Source organism: Acomys russatus, chromosome 13 (assembly GCF_903995435.1).
Source record: "Acomys russatus chromosome 13, mAcoRus1.1, whole genome shotgun sequence".
Classification (NCBI taxonomy): Eukaryota; Metazoa; Chordata; class Mammalia; order Rodentia; family Muridae; genus Acomys; species Acomys russatus.
This window is the reverse complement of record NC_067149.1, coordinates 40570244-40595461: the sequence shown is the minus strand read 5'-3', so window position 1 is coordinate 40595461 and position 25218 is coordinate 40570244. Positions and strand designations below refer to the sequence as shown.

The following is a 25218-nucleotide window of genomic DNA, read 5'->3' as shown; positions in this document are numbered from 1 at the left end:
ACAAATTTATTAATCTCAGTTCTTTCTCCAGTGAGTAGTTCCAAAAAGCCACTGGCCACTTACTATGCTGCTAATGTGAATTCTGTTCTCAAAGGAAGTACTGTGTCTTTTATTTTAAACAGAAACACCATAATGAAAGTCTAAGTCGAATGAAGCCAGACTCTTCAAAAATAACGTCTCATCATTAGTTCAGGTGGGGCTTGCTTTAGGAGGAACTGATGAGTACTGAGGTTACTTCAGTTCCCAAAGACCTACCTGAGAAAGGATCTGTACAACTGGAAACAAGGGAACAACAAGCTGGGCAAGTTTTCATTAAAAAATACATTAGCCCACCTACCACCCTCACGACTGACAGGTGCTTGTGGGGGTTGGGGGAGTTAATGCTTCCATATTCTTAAAGAGAAGATCTAGGACAGGCAGTGGTGGCACACGCCTTTAATCTACAGAGAGTGAGTTCCAAGACAGCCAGGGCTACAAAGAGAAACTCATGTCTTAAAAAACAAAAATTCCTTTCATTTGGCTTGTTGGTCCCATACCTCATCAAGTTATGCTTCCACTACTTAGTAATGCCTTGTTACTAATAGTCACACAAAGCATCTTTGCTCTGTTTTGGTTGTATTTATTTTAAAGCAGATGGCAAACTGTAGGTATTGAGGGAAGCTTCAGTTTCTGAGGGTGATGTAAAAAACGTTGACTAGAGAAGAGTAGGCTGCAAAGGCAATAGAACATGGCCCAAAGTGCTCTAAAACCTAGAAACCAAGCAATGTAGGCTTCTCAGAAATACCATTACAGTGACCTTGCTTACAATAAAGCATTCTGGAGTAGTTACACAATGCAATACTTAGTTACAAGTTCTGTGTGCTGACATTGCCAGTGTTAGGAACTACAAATACTATTAAGCCGTCTTCATTCTTGCTTTACCAAGGATGGCCTCTTTGTCCATCTTGTTCTGAAGGGTGAACAAAGGCTTGAGGCGTGCGTTTCAGAAGATAAACTGCAGCATGAAGGCCCCCGATGTTCACCCAGACTGTGTGGACCTTTCGCCACACATGTCCCATTCCAGATAATGCCTGGGACACAAAAAGTATAAAAGTCATTAGGCTACCAGTCTGCTTCTAAACCAACCTGTAACCTTTATTTTTTTATTTTTTGGTTTTTGAGACCAGGTTTCTCTGTGCAACAGTCCTGGCTGTCCTGGACTCACTTTGTAGACCAGGCTGGCCTTGAACTCAGAGATCCGACTGCCTCTGCCTCCAGAGTGCTAGGATTAAAGGCATGTGCCACCACGCCCAGCCCAACCCAGAATCTTTGCCACTTAAGAAATGCTATAGGGGGTCTGGAAAGATGGTTCAGAAGTTAAGAGCACTGGCTGCTCTTCCAAAGGACCTGAGTTAAAGACCCAGCAACCACATGGTGGCTCATGACCACCTATAATGAGATCTGGTGCCCTCTATTGGCATGTAGTCACACATGCAGGCAGAACACTGTAAACATAATAAATAAAAAAGTCTTTTTTAAAAAAAAAAAAGAAGAAGAAATGCTATGGGTGGTGGGGTGAAGAGTTGGCTGAGAAGTTAAGAGTACTTGCTGTTCTTGGGGAGGGTCTGGGTTCAGTTTCTGGCACCCGCATGGTGGCTCACAGCTATAACTCCAATTCTAGAGGGTCCATCCAATACCCTCTTATGTCCTTTGAGGACACAAGACATACATGTTGTGTCTAAAGCAGTAGTTATTTGGGTGTGCTTATTTAAAGTAAGGAAGGGTCTCAGCGAACCCAGAGCCACTGAATGGCTATACTGGCTGGCCAACAAAGCTCTGGGGCCTCCACCTGTCTACCTGGCCTGCTGTACCCCTATCCTGGCACTAGGGCCCAAGCCGCCTTTTAAGAATCCTAAAGTTGCCTTAGGCTAGGATTTATCTCTCTTGTGTGGTACCTTGGCAAAGCATTTCTTGTCCTGCGTAAGCAGTGCAGCTCTGCCTGTCCCTGGTCTACAGACACGGCTCATTTCCTGAAGGCAAGCTGGATAGAGATTCCAGTTTCTCTTCTTAGAGCCCGTCCTGTAAAAGAAGGGCAAGTATAAACTGTTGCAAAGGGTGAATATGTAGGTTTTTGGTTTGGGTTTTTTTTAAAACATGAGACAGGAACAAAATCCAAGGTATGAAGAAATCATCTTTAGAAAGAAAGAAAGAAAGAATCATCTTTTAGAGGCCAGAGCTTTGGTAGTCTATGTCAATAAAGGAAGCCATGTTAGTCAAGTGTTCAGTTTTCCTGGTTTTTTGTAGCTCTGGTTATCCTAGACTCACTTTGTAGATCAGGCTAGCCTCAAACTCAGAGGTCTGCCTTCCAGAGTGCTGGGATTACAGGCATGCTGTGAGTTCAAGGCTAGCCTGGTCTACAACACAAGTCCAGGACAGCCAAGGCTACACAGAGAAACCCTGTCTCAAAAGAAGAAGAAAGAAGACGAAGAAGAAAGAAAAATCAGATTGCACAAGCTAAACCAGTGAGCAGAAATCTCTCAACAAGGAAGGGCTCCTCAGACTGTACTGTGGGATAGGATCATGTGGAATGTGGAAAGGCACAAAGGGGTGAAATCACACTCCACTGAAAGAAGAAAACCCCAATTTCTACCTTTTTCCAAATGGCATGTCTGTCACTATCACATCCACGGAGGCGGTTCTCAGCGGGAGGCTGCGGACATCCCATTGAACAGCGTCAATGGGCAAACCCCAAGGTGTCTTTCTGTGGAGACAAAGGGAAGACATTTTAATATATTTTCCAGACTAATGAGATGGCTCAATAAATAAACTTCCAGCCGGGCGTGGTGGCGCACGCCTTTAATCCCAGCACTCGGGAGGCAGAGGCAGGGGGCTCCCTGTGAGTTTGAGGCCAGCCTGGTCTGCAATGCTAGTCTAGGACAGCCAAGGCTACACAGAGAAACCTTGTCTCGAAAAACCAAAAAAAAGAAAGAAAGAAAAAAAAGATGTAAGCTCATTTTCCTTGGTGCTTTTCTTAAATTGTGTGTGAGACCATGTCAACCATTTCAAAAACTTGTATCTTAGTCATGGATATAATTCTTGCTATATTACTTTAATATTTCTTTTTAGAAAAACAATCTGCAAGCTAAGGGTAGTGGTGCACGCCTTTACTTGGGAGGTAGAGGGAAGTGGATCGCTGTGAGTTCAAGGCCAACCTGGTCTACAGAGTGAGTCCAGGACAGCAAAGGCTACACAGAGAAACCTGTCTCAAACGCCCCCCTCCCCCAAAAAATCATACTTAAAGTGTCTCAAAGGCCAGAGAAATAACCCAGCCAGCAAAGGTACCTTCTACTATGCCTGAAAAATGGAGTTTGATTGATGGAATCCACAGGAGGAAGGAGAGAACCAACTCCCACAAGTTGTCCTCTGCCCTCCACACCATGACATAGCTCCAAGGCACTCTCAGACTCACACACATATACATAAGTGAACAGAAAGACCAATCAACAGCCTTCAGAAACAAAGTGATTAGAAGATTTAAACAGGCCAGGGCCACTAGTAAAGATCACTGGTAACTTACAAGTTATGGTAATGGCTTTCATGCTTCTTTCAACTCACAATATTTGGATTTTGGTTTTTTTTTTTTTTTTTTTTTTGAGACACGGTTTCTCTATGTAGTTTTGGCTGTCCTGGCCTCAAACTCAAAGATCTGCCTGCCTCTGCTTCCTGAGTGCTGGAACTACAGGTGTGCACCACTGCACCTGGCTTTTTTTAGCTATTTTCAATGGTATACTTTTTGAGATGTTTGAATTTTTTGTAGGCTATGGGTTCCGTAAGCTCTAAATGGTGTCTTCTCACACTTTTTGGTTGTAACAATGCCACAGAGCACTGGGAGTGAATGTTAATTCCACATTAGTATGGAGAGTGACTCAAAAGGCACAATGTTGTTTTTGAAGTTAAACTTACCCATCTTTAATCTGGTTCTTAGTCAATAGAGAACAGATGTTATTGGCTGCTCTGTTCACTGCCAGTGGGTTGTTGTCCCCAGCAATATGGTAACAGTGAGACCACTCAGTAGCCCCCTGTAAGACAGAGTGTTGGTTAAACATGTCACGAGAGAAAATTAAAGGGGAAGTCATTATGGTCAACTTTCAGTAACATGGTATCTGCGATTTATTTCCTTGCCAGAAATGACCTCCCTGTTCTTTTTCTGCCTCCTGAACTCTTACCCACTAGAGATGTGGCTCCACTGTCACCCACTGTAACATCAATGCCAGCCCCAGAAGCAATTTGTACACTTCTGTGGCTGACTTGTCCCATTTTAAACTGTCTATCACCTTTGCCTTCCAAGTAATCCAGCAACTCCTTCCAGGTAGGTCTAGCATTTTCTTCAATCCTTACCCAGCAATGATTGGCACATACAAGAGACTGCATTCCCTAAACAAACACGATCCTAAAAAATTAACCCAACTAACCAGACCTATACTCTTTTGGATTTTGAGAGTTTAGCTTTTAAAAGATAACAACCATATCTCTGAAAGGATTTTATTTTTAAGTAAAAAAAAATGTCAGCAGCATATAAATGGCAAGCAGTGCCATACTTATGAAATAGTGATACACTATGGTAGTTTCTGCCACAAAGACATGCATGCATGAATATAGCACTTTATAACTTAATGTTGCCCATACCCTTGAGGGTAATGACATTCTAGCCATTATTCTACAATGACTGCAAACGAAAGGTATGTTCAGCATCCCAGAAGGCAAGATGTAGAAGGAACCTACAAATTAAGTTTCTCAGGTGATTCTTGCTTGCCAACCAATTTTTTTTTTTTTAATCCGATATGTATTTCCCACCGCAGAGGCTGTACTTGACAGTACTTCTAAATCTCAAGAGTATTCTAGGCCAGGTATTTGACACTTTGGGGAACACATCTGGACACAGACCCTGGCAACTGTTCACAATGTCCGTCATTTCTCAGCTGAAGTCTCTACACTGCTGCTCTCATGCCAACTTTTAAATTCTTTTATAGTAATGTCTATCTCGGTTGCATGTTTCTTGACCCGTGATAACTTTACCTGGTATATTATAAATCATGGTTTAATACTAAGGAACTAGCTTTGTTTCCAGAATTCTTGACTGTAACTCTGTTGACTTGACTGAACTCTGTTCAAACGTCAAGCAGTAGTCACTCCCCAGCCATCGATAGTGGAGCATGCAAACTATGTGGTTTCCTCGTGGATTTTAACTCCTGATCAAAGTTGGATCAAATTTCTTAATTATACTTTGGATTATTTTTCCCTTTGTGAGTTGCTCTGGGGTTGTTCATCTGTCCCATTTCTGCCCACTAACCACAATCTGTAGTACTTTTGTGCAGTTTCTTGGCTGGATTTTGGTATAGTCTGGAATATTTCACTGTGTTTTACACAAAACTTGCAGTGATTTTACTGTCAGCTCCTGCTTAGTCACTTACACTGGTGGTGTGACACACTCAATCTCGAAGGTTCTCTACCTGCAAGATAAGATCCCCTTTCCACTGTGTCCTGTGGCTCATACCTGTAATACCAGCACTTGGGAGAGGCTCAGGTACGAGGACTACCATGGATTCAAGGTGAGCCTGTGCTACATATCAAGAGGTAGAGCAAAAGGTTAAAAAAATTTTTTTTCCTCATTTCTTGTTTTGTCTTCTGTAGTTTTTGGTTTTGGAGACAGGGTTTTTCTGTGTAGCCCTGGCTATCCTGGAACTCACTCTGTCGACTAGGCTGGTCTTGAACTCAGGAGAGATTTGCTTGGCCCTGCCTCTCAAATGCTGGAACTAAAGGCATGCACCACCACCCAGCTCCTTTTGTAGTGGTATGTAGCATTATTAGAATTCTTAAAATACACACACACACACACACACACACACACACACACACACACACACCAGATGTGTGAATCCCTAGAGAAGATGGGTGATTCTCTTACGTTTGAGATCAGCCAGGTCTACACAGTGAGACCCTGGCTCAAAACAAACAAACATAAGGAATGCTCATGGGTACTGCATTTGGTTGGCTGTGTTTTGCAGTGTTGAAGATCAAGGCCAGGATGGATGTCTGTCTGGTGCCAGGCAAGTACCCCAGCAATGAGCTGCACTGCAGTGGCTTCTCCTTTACATACCAAGTTCACTCCAGGAACCTCTAATTATGTGGAGATGAAAACCACCTTCTTCCAGTTTGTGATGCCTTCACTTAATCTCTGCTATTCAATCTAGTGCCTCTTCCATTTGCCACAAATAAAAAGGCTTTCCAGTTTGTCTTTCTCAGCTCCTCTATGATCCAGAAAATAAAATATCACTTGCTTACGTAAAAACAAAGAGGTGCTATTACCTCTATTGGTATCGCCCCTGTTCCACACATTGGATCCACTATTACATCAGTAGGCTTAGGTTCACAGAGCCTGGAGGGAGAAAACAATTCAGTACATGTAAAGATCAGCCAAGGGCTGAGGCTTCCAAGATAGAGAATCCTATCACACTGGCAAGAAGGACCAGCAATCTACAGTTTGAAAGTCAACCTGGGGCTGGTGCTCAGTACAAGGCTTTAAGTTTCAGACTCAGCACTGGAAAAGAAAAACATACAGAGGGAAGAGGTTGGGCGGGGGGGGGGGAGAGCATGTGCGAGAGCGCAAGCACGAGCGTGGTAGCAAGTGCTCAGGAAGCTGAGGCAGTAAGATTTTTTTAGTGGACATTTGGTGACAACCAGACATCAGTATCCTTTCATTTTAGATTTAATTGTGGAGATAGCATCCTTAACATAAATTAACTGCTTTAACTTTACACACTTGTTATTTCACTGAACACATCTAACAACTCTACTACCATTTAACAGACAAGCTGATGCAAAGAAACATTTTTCCTATGACACAAAACAAGGTCAAAATCAGGACTACAGGTCACTGTGAATAGCTTTAGATGCTACTAACCAGACCTCAGGTCACTAAGTTTCATCCGTTCTAATCTTCTCTGTTTGAAACCTAGCACCATGCAAAATGCTAGTCACTGTTAATGGGCCTGGACTGGGCACTCGATCAAAATATGTCACTCAAATCCTCTTAGGAATTTGTAATAAAGAACAAGTAGCCCTGGGTTGTGTGAGGCAGTCATGTGCAACTGAAGGTACACACATAAGTGACGACCAGCCACATATACAGGTAAGCTAAACAAAAGCCCATAAACTTTCAGGAGACAGTAAAGCGCTTCCTTGTGTTTTCTACTGTTGAGTTTCTAGACTTCTTAATTTTTAATCTTTTTGTGTATGGATGTTTTGCCTCCATGTGTATCTGCATCACATGTGAGCACTGCCTGTCAAATCAAGAAGAGGGCATCCAATCCCTTGAGACTAGAGTTGTAAACAATTGTGAGCCACCATGTTGGTGCTAGGAATTGAACCCAGGTCCTCTGGAAGAGCAGCCATCTCTCCAGCCCCATAGGTTCTATGTTTCTTGAGAAGCTTTCAAGGTTTTTCCGTGAATTTGGTATAAATTTTGCTCATCTCTCCAACTACATTCTCAGCATAATCATCACTTCATGTGTATGTATACATGTGTGTGCATACTTGTTTTTGCCTGCATGCATGCGAAGGCTAGAGGTCAACATTAGGCCTCCCTCACTACCTCCCTTCCCCGACTTTTGGTTTTTTGAGAGTCTCTCTACAGAACCGTGGCTGTCCTGGAACTCACTCTGTAGACCAGGCTGGCCTTGAATTCAGAGATCCACCTGCCTCTGCCTCCTAAGTGCTGAGATTAAAGGTGTGCACCACCTTGTCCAGCTGAGTCTCTTTCTTAATTGCTGTTCACCTCATTTTCAAGAGAGGGTCCCTCACAACCTGGAGTTCACAAATTCAGTCAGACTGGCAGCAGGCCAGAAAGCCCCAGGGATCCTCCTGTATCTGCCTCCTCAGTGATGGAATTGCAGACAATAGTGCGGCTGGTCAAAGTCAGGCCCTTGTGCTGTGCAGAAACTGTACCAGCCTATCTCCTCAGCCCCATTATTATCTTTTTTCCATCATTATCTTTTATTTTATTTATTTTTTAGTACTTGCTGGTTCCTCTAATCATAGTTAGAGGCAAGTAATAAATGTCTTTTCAATGAATGAAGCTTAGGAGTGTTTTTAAAGCTGTCTGTTCTTAACTTAATATGCTCCAGTTGTTAGGAACTATGAATCTACACATAACCAGGATAACGGAGGAAGCAAGAACTGAAAAGGAAAACAATGGGCTGGGTGTAGTGGTGCTCGCCTTTAATCCCAGCACTCAGGAGGCAAAGGCAGGTGGATCTCTGTGAATTAAAAGCTAGCCTGGGAGGGCTGGAGAGATGGCTCAGAGGTTAAGAGCACTGCCTGCTCTTCCAAAGGTCCTGCGTTCAATTCCCAGCAACCGCATGGTGGTTTGCAACCATCTATAATGAGATCTTGTGCCCTCTTCTGGCTTGCAGGTGTACGTTCAGACAAAACATTGTATACAAAATAAATAAATAAAATCTTTAAAAAAAAAAAAAAAAGCTAGCCTGGTCTACTAAGAGAGTTCTAGGATAGCCAGGGCTACCAGGAAAATCCTGTCTCAAAAAAACAAAAACCAAAACAAAACAAAACAAAACAAAAAAAAAAGGAAAAATATAACTCACTAGAACATGCCAGGCACATATAGAATAAAATACTCTGTCTATGTTTCTGCCTTTAGTCCTCATAAACAAAAAATTTTTCATAAAAATTTATTTTTTTATTTATGTATATGTGTTAGTATCTCTTTCCCTTTATGTATATGTGTACCCAGGTCAGAAGATGGAATTGGATAAGGGTAAGGGGCTGGCATTAAAGACAATTGTAAGATCTCAGACATAGGAGCCAAGAACTGAGCTCTGGTCCTCTGGAAAATCAGCAAGAACTATTAACTGCTGAGCCATCTCTACAGCCCCCAAATCAGGCACCACTCTGTTTTTTAAAAATATCTGTATGTGTGGGTGGATATGTTCATGTAAGTGCTGGTGCCTGCAGAAGACAGGTGTTGGATCCCCTGGAGACGGCGTTGCAGGTCATTGTTATCTGCCATCTCAAATGCTAGGAGCCAGACTCAGGTCCTCTGCAAGAGTAGCTTGCACTTTTAAACCTCTGAGCCATCTCTTTAGCATGAATGAATCTTTCCTTTTTTATTTATTATGGAACACTTCACAAATCTGTCATACTTACCCAGGGGCCATGCTAATCTTCTCTGTATTACTTTAATTTTAGTATATATGCTGCCAAATTGAGCACATGAATAATCTTTTGAATCCCATGTCAAGCCCAATTTGTACTCTTGAAATCTCAAGTTTAGGGGGAAAGAAGACTTATTTGAGAAAGGAAACACTAATAACCTAAGAATGACAACAGCACAGGGCTGCTTGCCTTGCACTCCTCAAAGTCCCAAGATGATTCCTGGATTGCTGTCAGTGTAACATTAAAAAATATCAGTAAGTGGCAGGCCTATGCTGCATAGCAATTTTCAAGTTCTGTACTCACTTACACATCTTATGAATCTCCTCTGCTTCACTATGTAAAAGCAAAACACAGCAAAACTAGCTTTATCTCCTAAAAAAGTGTATCCTTTCTCAACAGAAATGGCTACTCCACAGAAGTCACACACAAAACTACCACTCTCATGTTAAACCAAGAATACTCTCTGGGCATGGTGGCACATGCCTTTAATCCAGTACTTGAGAAGCAGAGGCAGGAGGATTTCTGTGAGTTCCGGGACAGCAAAGACTCTGTAGAGCAACCCTGTCTTGGAAAAAACAAAACAGAACAAAAACTAATAAACCACCTATAAGATATTTTCTGAATCACAAGCCAACAAGAGTGAATACTGAAGAGAAAATAGCTAACTTTGTAATTCTAACAAGCAAACAACATTGAATAATATCTTTTTAAGGTTAATTTTGTAATTCTAATGAAGAAAAAAAATCTTTAAGAAAATGAGTGTTGGGGCTGGAGAGATGGCTCAGCGGTTGGGAGCACTGACTGTTCTTCCAGAGGACCCGGGTTCAATTCCCAGTACCCACATGGCAGCTCACAACTGTCTGTAACTCCAAAATCTGACACCCGTAGACATACGATGCACATAAAATAAAATAAAAATTAATTAAAAAAAAAAAAAAGAGAGAAAATGAGTGTTTTTATAATGGTGGTGGTGGTACACGCCTTTAATCCCAGCACTCGGGAGGCAGAGGCAGGCGGATTGCTGTGAGTTCAAGGCCAGTCTGGTCTACAAAGGGAGTCCAGGACAGCCAAGGCTACACAGAGAAACCCTGTCTCAAAAAACCAAAAAGAAAATGAGTGTTTTAATTCAGAGCAAAGTGTCTGTTACAATATGGACAGCAAAATCCTTTTCTGTTACCTGAGCATCCCGTAGGCGAGAGTTGATCTGAGAGTTGTGGGTCCAAAATGTGTTATATTTCTGCGATGGAGACTCTCCTCTGTCAGTGCAATGCCAACAATGACTTCATTGTCGTGGATGTTAAGGAGAACCTACGTCAAATTAGAGAAGAGAAACAGTTGACATTCTTCAAACTGCACTTATACTGACTTATTTGAATATGTTACTATCTCCCAAGTGCTTTAATCTCAGCACTTAGAAGGCAGAGGCAGGTGGATCTCCATGAATTCAAGGCCAACCTAATCACATAGTAAGTTCTAGGACAGCCAGGACTAGATCCTGTTTCAAACAAAACAAATTCATAAGAATAAAATAAAACAACCTTGGAGCCAAGATTGGCTTGACTTTCTGATGTAGGCTAGCTAGACTGAAACTCACAATCCTCTTGCCTCATAAGTATGCGATCACAAGTATGAGATACACATCTGCCTTAGTAAGACTTTTTGTTCCCAGCACTCAGGAGGCAGAGACAGGCGGATCTCTGTGAGTTCCAGGCCAGCCTGGTCTACAAAGCAAGTCCAGAACAGGCAAGGCTATGCAAAGAAACCCTGTTTCGAAAGACAAAAGACTTTTTGAATTTTTAAGATTGAAACAAACAAATAAACAAACCAACCAAAATGCCTTTCTTTTCAGGGCTGGGCCGATGACTCAAAGGAAAGAATGCTTGCTGTGCAAGTATGACCTGAGTCTGAATCCCAGCACCCACATAAAAGCCAGGCATGGCTTGTATATACACCCAAAGCACACAAAACTTTCTTTTTAGGACATTTTTTAATTTTATGTGGGTGAGTGTTTTGCCTGCATGTATACTTGTGCACCACATGCACAGCTGGTACCCATGGAGGCCTTGGGAACTGGAGTAATAGATGATTGCAAGTTGCCTGCCACGTGGGTACTGGAAATTAAACCTGTATGCTCTAAAGGAGCTACCAGTTCTTAACTGCTGAGCCATCTCTCCAGCCCAGACAAACTGACAGGTTTACACTCCGCATGTTTATTACACAGTAAAATACATGAAATTCATTTTTTTATGATTACGTGTGGCCTGAGTCTGTGAAGATCAGAGAGCAACTACCACCGCGCAGCCCAGGAATTGAGCTCAGGTCAGCACCCACGGTGGCACACCTGTAGCCATTTCATGAGCCCAGTGGTATGTAAACTAAATTGCATATATATCTTAGTGAGCTCTGACCTATATTCGGAACCCTTTAGAAGGCTCTCTTTGTCTCCTAACTGGTCAACTCACAGGGTGATCATTAATCCAACCACTACTATTACAAATTAGTTGTGCCATTCTTTGAACTTCACAAAAAAAATGAAATAGTATATAGTATTTTCACTTAATTTTAAAATATTTTATTCTTTTCACCCACTATATAAGCTGGTTATCACTAGACTATCACCTAGTTTTTATTATATGAAACATATTTTGATGGTATGGATTTAAAATATGAGTGTGTGGGGTTTTCCTACCACTTTTCCTTTTTTGGGGGGACAGGGTTTCTCGGCGTAGCTCTGGCTGTCCTGAACTCACCCTGTAGATCAGGCTGGCCACCTGCCTCTGCCTCCCAAATACAGAGATTAAAGGTGTGTACCACTACCATCGTGTGTGTGTGTGTGTGTGTGTGTGTGTGTGTATTATTGTGTGTTTTGTTTAAGACAGAGTTTCAATGGGTGTGGCAGCACACGCCTGTGATCCCAGCACTCTGGAAGGCAGAGGAAGGTGGATCTCTGTGAGTTTGAGGACAGCTTAGTCTACAAAGTGAATCTAGGACAGCCAAGGCTCCACAGAAGCCCTGTCTCGAAAAAGCTAACAAACAAACAAACAAAAAGTTTCACTATGTGCTCTCTGGCATGGAACTCGGTAGACCCCACTAGCCTTCAAATTATAGAGATCTACCAGTCTCTGCCTCTTGAGACAGGAATCAAAAGCATGTGCCAGCACACTTGGCCTACATATATTTTTTAAATAAGTATGTTTTTTGGGAAAACACTTCAAACATACCTAAGTACAACAAGCCCACTTTCACAACAGACTCTCAAACACACCCTTTATTCAGAGTTGACAGCATGTTATGTTTGCTTTTATCAATTCTTTTTCCCTAATATTTTAAAATAATGTCTGATGTGACTATCTTTGTCCTGGTTTTCCTCACTCACAAATCTTCTATGAAGATAAAATGTTGCCCAGTCTTCCCCTTAGAATGACCTCATCATGGCCTCACCAAAGACAAAGTCAAGAGTTGGCACTCCAACATGTAAAGCCCTGTTCTACACATGTCACTCCCATGGCCTCATTACCTATGAAGCCCTCTGGGCCTGGCACACAGTGACATCAGTTCATATGCCCTGTCACACGAGTGCCGGAGTAGCAGTTAGCCCAGGCAGTGTAGCTCCAGGATTTGTCTTTTGTGCCACCTCACTAGTTTCCAGACATGTCTTTCTTAGCCTGTTCGTTCTCATGGAAGCTATGTTAAGGGAATATGGAATGGGGAATTATTCTTGTCTGACATTTTTTTTTAAATGACAAAGAAAGTGACATGACCCAGATTTAAGTATCCCAAAAGAAATAGAAATTGACTTCTTGGTAAAAATGTCAATTGCTAGGGACCTATATATAAGCCATCAGAAATTTAAGGAACTCCAGTTACTATTACCCATATTAGTCACCCAGTAGTCAGATAATCAAGCTACCAAGAGGCATTTGGTTTTAAGAACCTAGCTGACTTTAAAAAGATCAGAGCTGGTTCTAGATGAGGATTAACACTAAAACCCTGACTTGACGCTCTGAAAATTAGATTTCACTATTGTTTAGTAGTACAACTATGCAACTAAGATAGAAGTAAGTTTGTTTTAGGTAAATTTACAATCTAAAAGTCTATACAATGTAGAAAAATCCTGGATTAGAAATTAAAAGACTGGCCAGGTGTAGTGCTGCACACCTTTAGTCCCAGCACTCAGGAGGCAGAAGCAGGCGGATCTCTGTGAGTTCAAGGCCAGCCTGGTCTACAAAGCACATCCAGGACAGCCAAGGCTACACAGAGAAATCCTGTTTCAAAAAAACAAAAGGAGAAGGAGGAGGAGGAGGAAGTAGAAGAAGAAGAGGAGGAAAAGGAGGAAGAAGAAAAAGAAAGAAAGGAAGGAAGGAAGAAAAAAATTAAAAATTAGAAGACAGGGGCTATAGCTTAGAAATAGTGGGTAAAGCTCTGGGTCTGAGTCCAGCACTAAAATTTCTTTGCAAAAAGAACTCATCTTTCTTCTGCTGGACACATGATGCCAAGTTCAGAGAGAGAGACATGAATACCTTAGGATTTTTTGAGACAAGGTCTCTATATAGCCCTGGGTGTCCTGGAACTCACACGAGATCCTGCCTCTTGAGTACTAGGATTAAAGGTGTGTGCTACCACTACTTGAGTTTTGACAGCACTTCGCATATACCAACATATTATACCAAACACTTTAATCCACTATTTCCTTTGCCTTCCATTGTATAGACCTTAAAGGCTTATACTAGTATTGGCTCCATTTGAAATAGGCTCAAAGAGACAATCTTGTCCCATTCTAGAGATTTAAGAGTAAAATTTTCCATCTCCTCAGGCTGTGGTATTCCTAGCATCCTCCTAGCTTTGTGGCCACTGCTTAACTGTCCCTGTGCTGGGTTTCTCTGGAAATTCTACAAAGTCTACCTTTTGTTTCCTTTGTGTGTGACTGTGCAGGAGCCAGAACTTTACATTGAGTGTCTTTCTACAATTCTACCTTATTTCTGAGACAGGGTCTCTCTCTGAACCTGGGTGTTGCTACTTTAGCTGGTCTGCCTAACAAGCTCCAGGGCACTGCCTGCCCTACCTATCAGTGCCAGGGTTAACATGCATGTAACTGTTCTAGCTTTTATGTGGATGGAAGGGATGTGAACTCAGGTTTTCAAGCTTGCTCTGCAAGCACTGTATCCCCTGGGCCATCTCCCCAGCCCCATTACAGTTTTTTTCCAAGACATGTTTTTTTTGTGTGTGTAGCTTGGCTGTCCTGGACTCACTCTGTAGTTCAGGCTGGCCTAGAACTCAGGAGATCCATCTGCCTCTGCCTCCTAAGTGCTGGGATTAAAGGCGTGCACCACCAACACCCTGCCAGATTTTAAAAAATTATCAGTCAAAGCTAATACCTACCTCTACATCAAAGTTGGTCATATTAGCCTTCCACTTAAAATGCTCCTGAACAGCACCGCCAAAATCTCTTGCAGCCTCATTTGATGTAAAGCAGTGTTTCTCTCCTGCTCTGTTGCAGGTGACTCTAAACGTCTGTACTTGTGGTTCAGTTTCTTCTCTTAAGCTTTCACCAGCTGCATCTTTGCAAGATGCTAAAACATCACCTACTAAGGTTGATACCTCTTCTTTGATGGCTGGATTTTCATAATAGTCCAAGATATGTGAATCTGTGGTGCTGCTGGCAAGCTTCTTCTTACCGTCTTTCTCATCTTCTTTGTCTCCTTGTCCACAGTCAGCCTTCTCTTTACTTACACTCTGATTTGCCTTTCTGCGCTTTGCTTTCTTCTTCTTGAAAGCGGTGTTAATTTGCCAGACTCTTAAAGGATCTGGCCATGGAAGCTTTCCAGCCAGTTCTTCAAAGTCCCTTAGAACTTCTTCCTGCAAAATGGAGAATGAAACCCTTTTGTTTCTCACCATTTTAACTGAATAAATGCCTACTTTTTTTTTTTTTTTGAAAGATTTATTTATTTATTTATTATGTATGCAATCTTGTGTTTGCATGTACAACTGCATACCAGAAGAGGGCATCAGATCACATTATAGATGGTTGTGAGCCACCATGTGGTTGCTGGGAATTGAACTCAGAACCTCCAGAACAGCAGTCAGTGCTCTTAACCTCTGAGCTATCTCTCTAGTCCATGCCTCCTTTCTTTATAGAGAACTCTGGTCCTTATAGTGGAGATGTTGGGAGTGCAGAACCAAAGGATAAAAAAATAATGCCTACAATTAAGGATATTCTAATTTCAATGGCAAGTGATATAAATATTATACTATTAAAGAATAATGGGACAGACATTTATGGCACATGCCTTTAATCCCAACACCTGGAAGGCAGAGGTAGGCAGATCTCTGTGATGAGTTCGAGGCCAGCTTGGTCTACAAAGAGTCCAGAACAACCAAGGCTACACAGAGAAACCCTGTCTTGAAAAAACAAAACAAAACACACACACACATACACACACACACACATGAGATCAGGGCTGGAGAGATGGCTCAGTGGTTAAGAGCACTGACTGCTCTTCCAAAGGTCCTGCGTTAAATTCCCAGCAACCACATGGTGGCTCACAACCATCTATAATGTGATCCCATGCCTTCTTCTGGCCTGCAGGGGTACAAGCAGGCAGAACACTTTACATAATAAATAAATAAATCTTAAAAACAAACAAAAAACCAGGAGCACAGCAGCACTGAGGAGCAAAGTGTAAGGGGAAGCAGGCAGACAAAGGGCAGCAGAGGGAAAGAAGACAACACGTCTAGATGACTTCCTTCCAGGTCTTCTGAACTTGAGCAAAAAGTGTTACGTTTAAAAATCTCATCTGTCCAGGTTTTAAATAGTATGATTACCTTTTTGTTTTGAGACAGTCTCTTCTCTATAGCCCTGGTTGCCCTGGAACTCATTCTATAGCCCAGGCTAGCCTAGAACTCACGAAGAACCACCTGCCTCTCCCTCCTAAGTGCTGGGATTAAAGGCATGTGCCGCCACACTTGGCTCAAATGATTATCTTTTTTTAAAAAGTGAACTTGGTGGTGCTGCCCTGTCCAGTTCTTCTCTTCCAGTCTGACTTTATTTACAGTACTAAGCATAGTCTACAGACAGTAGGCTTGTGTACTGTTAACTAGGAAGGCCACACCTGTAAGTGCATAGCAGGAAGACCTTAACCACCTCGACCTTTGCTATAGGCCAATAGCAGAGGCCTATAAAGGGTGGTTAATATACAGCTGCTAGGCTAGGTTTATTGGCACAGGCTTGTCATCCAAGCTACTAAGGAACCTGAGGCAAGGTTATAAGTTCTGGCTTTCTGGAGCCTCAGAGTGGGTTCAAGGCCAGCCTTATTAACACCATATCTCAAAATAAAAAGTAAGAGGGTCAGGAATATAGCTCAGTGGCACAGTGCATGGAGTCCTAAATTCAATTGCTGGTAGTACAAGAGTCAAGAGTAAATGTTAATTACAGGGACTGCGATCTAACAGAGCAGAGTAACAGAATCTTTATAAACATCTATAGTACAAATGTTTAAATGACTTAAAGATTCAGAAGCCAGTGTAGTAGTGCATACTTTTAATGCCAAGCAGAGACAGAGCTCTGTGAGGCTGAGGGCAGCCTGGTCTACTAAGTGAGTTCCAAGCCAGGCCAGGCATGGATGCAGTGAGACTCTGTTTCATAACAAAACTAAATCTCTAGGAAATTAAATGCTCAGTTCTCAGTCATTTCAGCCACATTTCACATTTCAATCTAGCAATTAGCATGCTACGTAAGTTCACTTTTTTCAACTATCTTTTGTCTGTAGTTCACTGACAAGAGCGCGCGAAGTGTGCTTTCCTTGATAAATAACTCCAAAGGCTCTGATCCCATGAGGCTAGAGAGGAAGTAAAGATCACAACAACTCATTCAGTGGAATGAAAATTATACTTCAATAAAACAATAAAAGGAAAAAAGGAAAAAGACTTATTTATTCTCAGTCAGTTCAGGGCGAGCTCCTCTTTCACAGGGGAGTAAGTTCAGAACTTATCAACACAGAACTTACAAAATAAGCAAAAGGGTGCAGGGGAAGGAAACATGAACAGGAAAGAAACACCAGGAAACCAAAGTCACCAGAACACTAGCCACAGACAGTGTTAAAAATATGATTTAAAAATAAAACAAACAAGAAAAGACAATGACTTCAAAAATAGAAGAAAATATCTGGTAAATAAGACCTCATAGCAGACTTAGGCCCAAGAAATGAAATGGTGTGAGTCACCAGGAGATGGAGTTTACAGAGTTTTCTTTAAACGTAAAAAAATAAAAATAAAAGCAGGAAGTTGGGCCAGTGTGCAGTTGGTAAAGTTACATTGCACAAGTATGAGGATCCGAGTTCAATTCCTTAATACTCATTTTAAAAAGCAGGCACAGTGGTATGCACCCAAAATCCCAGAGTTGGGGTGGGGAAGACAGGAAGATCCCTGACATTTTTCACCAGTCAGCCTAGGTGACAGTGAGTTCCAGGTTCACCAAGAGACCCTATCAATTAAAAAAAAAAAAAAAAAAAAAAAAAAAAGAAAGGTGGAAGAGGCTAGAAAGTGACTCATGATTAAGATCACTATTGCGCCTGGCAGTGGTGGTAGCACACACCTTTAATCTCAGGACTTGAGAGGCAGAGGCAGGTGAATCTCTCTGAGTTCAAGGCCAGGACAACCAAGGATACACAGAGAAACCCTGTCTCGAAAAAAAATAAAAATAAATAAATAAATAATCACTTATTCTTCCTATAGAGGACCCATCACCCACATGGTAGCTTACATTACCCATAGCTCCTTCTTTTATCCTCAGTGTACCAGGCACATGAACATAATGCATACACATACATGCAGATAAAACACCCATATGCATTTTTTTAAAAAAAACTAAAAATGAGAATAAGATGGAATTTTGAGTGCTCACATATACATAAATACCAATAAACACCACAATGAAACCAGTCTATGAGCCTGCTGAAAATCAGTAAAGGATGGAAGAAAGCAAATAGCATGATAGTAAGCAAAAAAGTTTTTTAAAAATTGAAGAGAAAATAATAAATAAGGAAAATAGTTAACAAGTACTTATTTACCTAAGAGATTTAAGACTTACAATAATTTAGCCAGGTGTGGTGGTACACGCCAGCACTTGGGAAGCAGAGACAGGTGGATTATTATGAGTTCGAGACCAGCCTGGTCTACAAAGCGAGTCCAGGACAGCCAAAATAACTCAGAGAAATCCTGTCTCGGAAAACTAAAAAACACAACAAAAAAGACTTACAATAATTCAAGATATTTTCCAGAAAATACAAGTGGACTAACACCTGTAGTAAGAATGTAACCCAGTTATGGCCAGGTAGTGGTGGCACATGCCTCTAATCTCAGCACTTGGGAGGCAGAGGCAGGAGGATCTCTATGAGCTCGAGGCCAGCCTGGTCTACAGAGAGAGTCTTACACAAAGAAATCCTGTCTTGAAAAAAATAAAAACAAAAACAAACCCAGTTATATTACGTGGACTATGTTTCTGTTTTAACCCCAGGTGTGGGGTATGGGGCTGTTTCAGACTGTCCACAGCAGCCCACTATAACACGCCTCATGCTCTGGAGGGGTGTGACCTATGCCAGCTGCAGATAGTTTAACTCTGGGAACTCTTGAGAGGGTGAAAATGGGAGTGTCTAGGACGGCCTGTGGCAGCAGCTGCCGCACTTGCTGCTACATTTACTATTGCTGGATATTCTGACAAAGACTGGACTTGCCCCTAGGAACCCAGCCACCCTGATCAGCAGGAAGTCGCCTAACGAGGTCCACATCCCCTTCCCCTCTAACTGTGTTCTCACGTACCTAGTCCTGGGGGGTTGGAAAGACTGGGCTAGAAAAGAGTAGTAAACATAAGAGCCCAATGAAATAGCTAAAAACAAACAAACAAAAGATGCCTACAGACACGACCTGACAAGAAATTATCAACAATACCAGTTACTCAAACTTAACAAACTTCAAAGAAAGCTGGAGTTTTGCTTGGTTTTTTGGTCATCACACACACACAAAACAAACAAACCCAGAAAGTAACAATAAGGGAGAAATATTTAGCAAGATAAATGGAAATGTACACTGAGCATCATGGTCTTTCTAGAAGGAGAGACTAGCTCTTTATACTCCATCTACTAAAGAACATGCAAACATTTCTCAACTCATGCCATGAAAAATCACAAGAACCAGCCAGCACTAGAGCTCATGCTCATGATCCCCGGGAATCCTTTCAAAGGCAAGCCAACCTGGGCTAGAGGCAAACCTCGCCCTCAAAACAGAGCAAGCGGCAGCTAAGGACAGGAAGTCCACTTTTACCCTTTTGGCTTTAAGACTAAAATAAAGACAAAGTGTGGGTTGTGACTATAAAACAGAAGCAAAGTTACACGTCAGCAAATAATAGCAAAGAGAAGTAATTTAAGAATGCTACAGTCTTTATCTCTTACACTTACAGGTCAAAGGGTAGAAGTAAAAGCTGGTAAAGTATATTCAAAGGGCCAACAATAAGGAAGTTAATAAAATCAGAAGGCAGAGCAGAAATGAGTAAAAATAAGGCAATTTTGTCTGAAACCATAACAGGGATATATATTTTAGATGATTAGATAGATAATACCAAGTTGTATTTACAAAGCTAATAGCTAGGACACACACATATATAAGTTCCAAACTATTAAAAAGTATAGCCGGGCATGGTGATGCACGCCTTTAATGCCAGCACTCAGGAGACATCATTCAGCTGGTAGTAACTATCAGAGTTTCAACAATTAGGCCCGGGGCTGTGGTCAGTGGGAACACTCGCTTAGGACACAAAGGTCAAGGGTTCAACCCACCAGGACAGCACTAAAGAAAAAACATGAGTCTAAAGGATTACAATACTAGTGTTTCTAGTGTTGAAAATTATTTTTATAAGCAATACAGTTTAGCCTCCACCCCCCCCCTTTTTTCCCTGGTTTTCAAGACAGGGTTTCTCTGTGTAGCCTTGGTTGTCCTAGACTCACTTTGTAGACCAGGCTGTCCTTGAACTCAGAGATTCACCTGCCTCTGCCTCCCTGAGTGGTGAGATTACAGGCATGCACCACCACGCCAGGCTTAATTTTAGCTATTTTCAATGGTGTTCTTTTAGAGCTGTTTGAGATTTTGGTAGGCTATGGGTTCTGTTAGCCTTTGTGTTGCTGTTTAAATATTTTACTAGAATCTGATGAGGAAACAGCTTTATCATTAAGCCCCAACTCCAGATCAGTTTGACTGATTTGGGGATACTTTGACCTTCCAAAATAATCTAGAAAATTCATAAAGCCCAGAGAATTAGACAGCATATAACAGTTCTTTTAACAAAGATTAGCCGGGTGTGGTGGCGCACGCCTTTAATCCTAGCACTTGGGAGGCAGAGGCAGGTGGATCGCTGTGAGTTCGAGGCCACCCTGGTCTATAAAGCGAGACCAGGACAGCCAAGGCTACACAGAGAAACCCTGTCTCAAACAAACAAACAAACAAAAACCAAAAACAAACAAACAAACAAAAAAAACAACAACAACCAAAGAGTAGCTCTAAATTAGACATTAATATAACACTGACAGAAAAAGCTTTAAGCACTTGATTCTGGAAACCTGGCCAGAAAGATATGTAAGAAAAAGATCTAAGGTATTACTAAGGTCTATTATCAACCTTCAGACTAAATAGCAGCTGAATATTGAGAACTCAGATGCTAAGTACAGGCTGGAGAGAGAGCTGTTCTCCTAACTGAAGGAGTATTAAATGTTGCTTTAGTTTCATTTCAAAACATGCAGCTATGCCAGGCGTGGTGGCACATGCCTTTAATCCCAACATTAGGAAGGCAGAGGCAGGCAGGTTGATGTGAGTTCAAGGCCAGCCTGGTCTACAAAGTGAGTCTAGGACAGCCAAGGCTACACAGAGAAATCCTGTCTTGAAAAAGAGAAAAAAAAAAAAATAGAAGAAAAAGAAAAGGGGGGGGGGGGCGGCTGGAGAGATGGCTCAGAGGTTAAGAGTACTGACTGCTCTTCCAAAGGTCATGAGTTCAATTCACAGCAACCACATACACATATTGGCTCACAACCATCTATAATGAGATCTGTATACATAAAAAATAAATACATCTTAAAAAAAAAAAAAAGAAAGAAAGAAAAAAGAAAAAGGAAAAAAAACCAAAAAACAAAACCCATGGAGGTATAACAGGACAAAAGCAACATAAGGAGGAAGGAATGCTGTCTGTACTCTGTCTTTTGTTCACATGCTGGAAGCAATTCTACTTTCAAACCATGTGGACTATCATTTGAGCTCATGTAAGACTTTCCCCCTGTAACTTCAGGTTTCTCTTAACACTGACCTTTAAAAGCAGCTTCTGGGATGGCCTGTGAAGAGGTTTCTGAATGTTAATGAGAAAGCTTATTATGATCACATGCTTGGCATGTGTAAGGCTGTGTTTTATTCTCAACACTGTGAACAAGCCAGTAGCAAAGCTAAGTGACATACAAGCAGTAAATAGCAGAAAACAAATCTTTGAGAAAAAAAGCTGAGAATCAGCTACCATGCTCCGAATAGCTCACCTTTGTATTTTTGAACTGGTAATCTTTAAACTCCTGAACAACCACAAACAAGTTATCAACTGATCTCAGACAATGAACCTAGGGAGGAAAACAAATGTTAGAAACAAACTTATGACATACTTTTGAATAATACAAGCTATCTACAGTTAAATATTTAAAATAGATACAAAAATGTTTCACTTTTGTTTTTTGAGATTCGGTATTGCTTTGTTGCTCTGGGTTGCTGCAACCTCACAATTCCCCTGACTCAGTCTCCCCAGTACTGGAATTACAGGCATAAACTATCATGTCTAAGTATATTAATTTTTCTTTTTCTTTTTCTTTTTTTTCTTTTTTCTTTTTTTCAAGACAAGGTTTTTCTGTGTAACAGCCCTGTCTGTCCTGGAATTCTCTTTACAGACCAGGCTGGCCTCGAACTCACAAGATCTGCCTGCCTCTGCCTCCAGAGTGCTGGGATTAGCGGCGTGCCCCACCAAGCCTAGCTAAGTATAATAACTGTAAATCACCTCCTATCTATATTTTATATTGCAATTCTCCTATCCCAGTGTTCCATTCCTTTGGTTACCTATCAGTGTCCTGCTTTTCCCAGGAGAAAAGGCTAATAATATAAAAGTGTAACCATTTGAAACGTCATGTAGGCAACAACATTGGCTTAGAGAAGGGAAAAATGTCAACACAAAATTTTCCCATCCTGGGTGTTCCATTTCTTTGGTTTCCCATCAGTTCCTGCTTTTCCCCCAGAGAAAAAGCCAGTGAAATAAAAGTGTAACAGTTTCAAATGTCATGTAGGCAATAACACTGGTTTGGAAAAGGGAAAAAAATAAACACCAGTGGGATGTCATCATACTTCTTTCATGGGTCTCAGCGGCATGCTGGGTACTGCAGTGGCTTAGAGCATAGATAGGATTTGAAAGCAGGATAGTCTATACCCATGCATGCCGACAATCCCAGCATTCTGGAGGGATAGCATCCTCAGCTGCATAGTAAAGTTTAGGCTAACCTGGGCTACAATCTCAACCTCCTACCTCCCTCCCCCACCCCCCCCCCCAAAAAAAAAAACCACATGGGGTTTAAGCTCTAGTTCTGTGATTGCTGAGTGACTGCAGACAAACTACTTTTCTTCTTAAACCTAATGATTAATGACAAGAGTAATAGTGCCCAGGCTTCACAAAACTGCTGAGGGCATCAACAAAACACTTGCTTATTAACACATACCACAAATATTTTTGGGGCACCTACTACATGTTATATGCTATAAGCTTGGGGTACATTGGCAAGATAAAAACAAAACCTAAGAATCTCCAGACAATAATCCGTGCCCTATGTCACCTGTGTGGTATATAACGGATGGCAGCTGGCTAGCCTCTACTTCTCATCTGTAGCCACAAATAGTTACTTTTGATCAAGAATGTCTTTGAAGAGGCTGGAGAAATAGCTCAGCAGTTAAGAGCGCTGGCTGCTCTTCCAGAGGACCCAGGTTCAGTTCCCAGCACCCACATGGCAACTCACAATCCTCTTTAACTCTTGCCCCAGAGGATCTGGCACCTTCACACAGATAGATATGCAGGCAAAACACCAATGCACATAAAATAAAAATCTTTTTTAAAAAATGTCTTTGACACAGTTAAAGGAAAACCTCTGCTTTTGTACTTACCCAAACTTCTGCTAAAGTAAATTTAGTGTCATAGACATTCATATATATTTTATTTTGTTGACTAAATCATCAGGAAATTCTATGATCACTGCTAAATCATAGTTAACACTAAAATGCACTAAACTGAATACAGGTTATAAACACCAATATGGTAAACTAAAAAATAAAATACAGTCAATTTCACACCTCAGTATACCACAGAAAATGCCATTGAGAGTTGAGCAGAACAAAGTAAAGGAATCCCAAGGGGTCTACAAACCAGAAAAGTAATAAAATAACCAAGTTAAAAGACTAATTGAGACTGTTTTGTTCAAACCTGAGACAGACTTTCCACAGCAATATTAAAATATATCTTGCCCCGGTCTTTGCTGACTCTGCACGGTGACTTCAATTTCTCTCTCACTTCATCTGCAGCTGTTTGCTCAAAGCCAGTAGGTACAGTGGCTCCAATGGTGACTTGGAGGGGCTCAGGCACAATTCTGATGCCACTTTCCATTACAGGCACAGACCTCTCGTCCTCATTAAGGGTCATATCCAGGAGCTGGTTGGTAGCTTCTTGAGTGTCAGACATGATGGTAATGTTTCTAAAAGGCCCAATTGTCTCTTTAAAGGTAACACAGAAAAGAAGGGGAAGAAAAAAGAAGAAGAAGAAAGAAAATGCAGTCACTTTTCATAGTTCAGTGTATGTACCAAGGTTAAAACTGTCTTATAAATAAAGGCAGGGATTACAAGCAGTGAAATGTGATTAAACAAGCAATATACAGGCACAATAGGAGAAAAGACGACAAGTCAAGAGTATTTCCACAGCATGCAATGTTTGGTTTAGGGTCATCTGTGTTGCTAAGCACCATCTCATCATGTCCTTTCAGCTTAGCAGCTCAGAATTCAAGGCTCTGTAGGTTCAGAGTTTGAATTCTCGTCTCCTACACTCAGAAGTCCAACGGTTAAAGCCAGTTAATCCTGCCTAGCCTCAAACTGGTAACTCAATAATCTCTCTTTCCCAAAATTGGAAGATTTTCATGAGAATAACACAGTTTTGGACTAACGATCAAATTTTTTTTTTTAGTGTCGGTGGGGTATCTATTTTCCTCCTTCTAGTCAAATGGGCAGTGAATTTAATGAAGATTAACTCAACTTCCACTAGCTAAATAATTACAAAGATCTGAACGCTTACTACATGGTGACATTGAGAACCAATGATGTGCATCCGGGGGAGATCTTGGAACTATCTGAAGCTAGAAAAACAAACTTCCTGAATGAATGTTTGTGTAGGTTGAAGGGGCTGGGGAGGTGTTACTGTGATCGAGGATCCATGCCTCCCGTTAGTTTTTCAGAAGCGTTGTGACTTAAGCTAACATCTTCCCTGTTCCCATGCTGTACCAAGGCAGGCTACAGATTTTAGTAACTCGGCTATACCGTGTCACTGTTCGCTACAATGAATAGAACTCTTACAGACAGGATGGAGAGTTGATGGGTTGCTCAGATTGCACGGAAGGACGTCTCCCACTCCCACCCGCGGTTAAGCCCGACGGAAAGCCAGATGCTCGGTCACAGCACCAATTTACACCTCCGCTGCCCTCCCTCCGTCCCGCCCACCCGGCCACTCCCACCCAGGGCCAGTTACCGGCTGCAAGGACAGACCCTTCCGGCCGCTGTATCTGCAAGTCCGGCGTGCTCAAGGCACGCCGCCGGAAGTCGCGTTGCCACCCCGGAAACGGAAGTCAGGCCTTGGGGGTCATGGTGCTCCCGCGCTCAGCGTAAACTCGTGGTGAGACGAGTGTGCGCAGAAAGCTG

General features: G+C 41.7%; 1 protein-coding gene and 1 non-coding gene across 3 annotated transcripts; both read right to left on the bottom strand.

Annotated features, from left to right (window-relative positions):
- Positions 1 to 748: 748 nt before the first annotated feature.
- Thumpd3 (THUMP domain containing 3) lies at positions 749 to 25213 on the bottom strand. Of its 2 annotated transcripts, none has more exons than XM_051155050.1 (10): positions 25049 to 25213; positions 23741 to 24027; positions 21771 to 21848; positions 14590 to 15066; positions 10388 to 10518; positions 6346 to 6415; positions 3943 to 4058; positions 2630 to 2740; positions 1935 to 2058; positions 749 to 1070 (listed from the first exon to the last, which is right to left on the bottom strand). In XM_051155050.1, the coding sequence occupies exons 2-10, from the start codon at positions 23993 to 23995 to the stop codon at positions 918 to 920; spliced, it is 1515 nt and encodes a 504-aa protein (XP_051011007.1). In that variant the 5' UTR covers positions 23996 to 24027; positions 25049 to 25213; the 3' UTR covers positions 749 to 917. The 2 variants fall into 2 exon arrangements, with proteins under 2 accessions (XP_051011007.1, XP_051011008.1); XM_051155051.1 differs by having other exon boundaries at positions 25066 to 25200.
- On the bottom strand, positions 9165 to 9267 carry LOC127197827 (U6 spliceosomal RNA). Its single transcript, XR_007831783.1, has one exon. It is a non-coding gene; the product is annotated as a U6 spliceosomal RNA (small nuclear RNA).
- Positions 25214 to 25218: the final 5 nt, after the last annotated feature.

Coding starts and splice junctions, on each gene's coding strand:
- Thumpd3 (XM_051155050.1), bottom strand. CDS start 23,995: ATGTCTGACACTCAAGAAGCTACCAACCAGCTCCTGGATATGACCCTT. Junction 15,067..21,770: donor ACCAGTTCAAAAATACAAAG/GTGAGCTATTCG, acceptor TCCATTTTGCAG/GAAGAAGTTCTAAGGGACTT. Junction 2,741..3,942: donor AAGAACCAGATTAAAGATGG/GTAAGTTTAACT, acceptor TTGTCTCCACAG/AAAGACACCTTGGGGTTTGC.